Raw genomic sequence first — 431 nt, forward strand, 5'->3', positions numbered from 1 at the left:
CCGGGTGTACGAGTCACACGGCGTGCTGCTGCTGCTGCTGCTGCTGCTGTTGTTGCTACTGCTGCTCAGCAGGCCAGGGGAGTCCAGCAGGGAGTTGAAAGATCCCGCAGAGAAAGATGGCAACGTGAAGGGGTGTTTACACCGCCCAACGCGAAGCCGCCACGCCCACAAGGCAGGACTTCCCGGTGTCAGCTGCTGCTGTTGCTGCTGCTGCTGCTGCTGCTGCTGTAGCTGCAGTCTGTGAGCCTCTGTGGATGTCCAGGTTGGGGAGAAGCCGGAAGAAGGAGCAGCCGACAGCCGCCAGCTGTTGCTGCCTTCATCTCTTCGCAGCTCTTGGATTGGCGAGCTGCATCCCCAGGCAGCGACGTTGCTGCTGCTGCTGTATCTTTTGTCGCTCTCCGCAGCGCCCCGCCTGAATGGTGGTGTGCAGG

At 61.7% G+C, this 431-nt stretch overlaps 1 protein-coding gene across 1 annotated transcript in view; it reads right to left on the reverse strand.

Moving 5' to 3' along the window:
* Window positions 1-431, reverse strand: part of EMH_0072080 (uncharacterized protein) — a gene marked incomplete at both ends in the record, with an annotated part of 2882 nt that overhangs the window by 1291 nt on the left and 1160 nt on the right. The window contains one exon of the mRNA XM_013499169.1: window positions 1-429. Within this exon, the coding sequence (XP_013354623.1) occupies window positions 1-429 (429 nt within the window). The remainder of the gene's footprint in view (window positions 430-431) is intronic.

This window comes from Eimeria mitis, genomic scaffold (genome assembly GCF_000499745.2).
Source record: "Eimeria mitis Houghton genomic scaffold, Emh_scaff4059, whole genome shotgun sequence".
NCBI classification, from domain to species: domain Eukaryota; phylum Apicomplexa; class Conoidasida; order Eucoccidiorida; family Eimeriidae; genus Eimeria; species Eimeria mitis.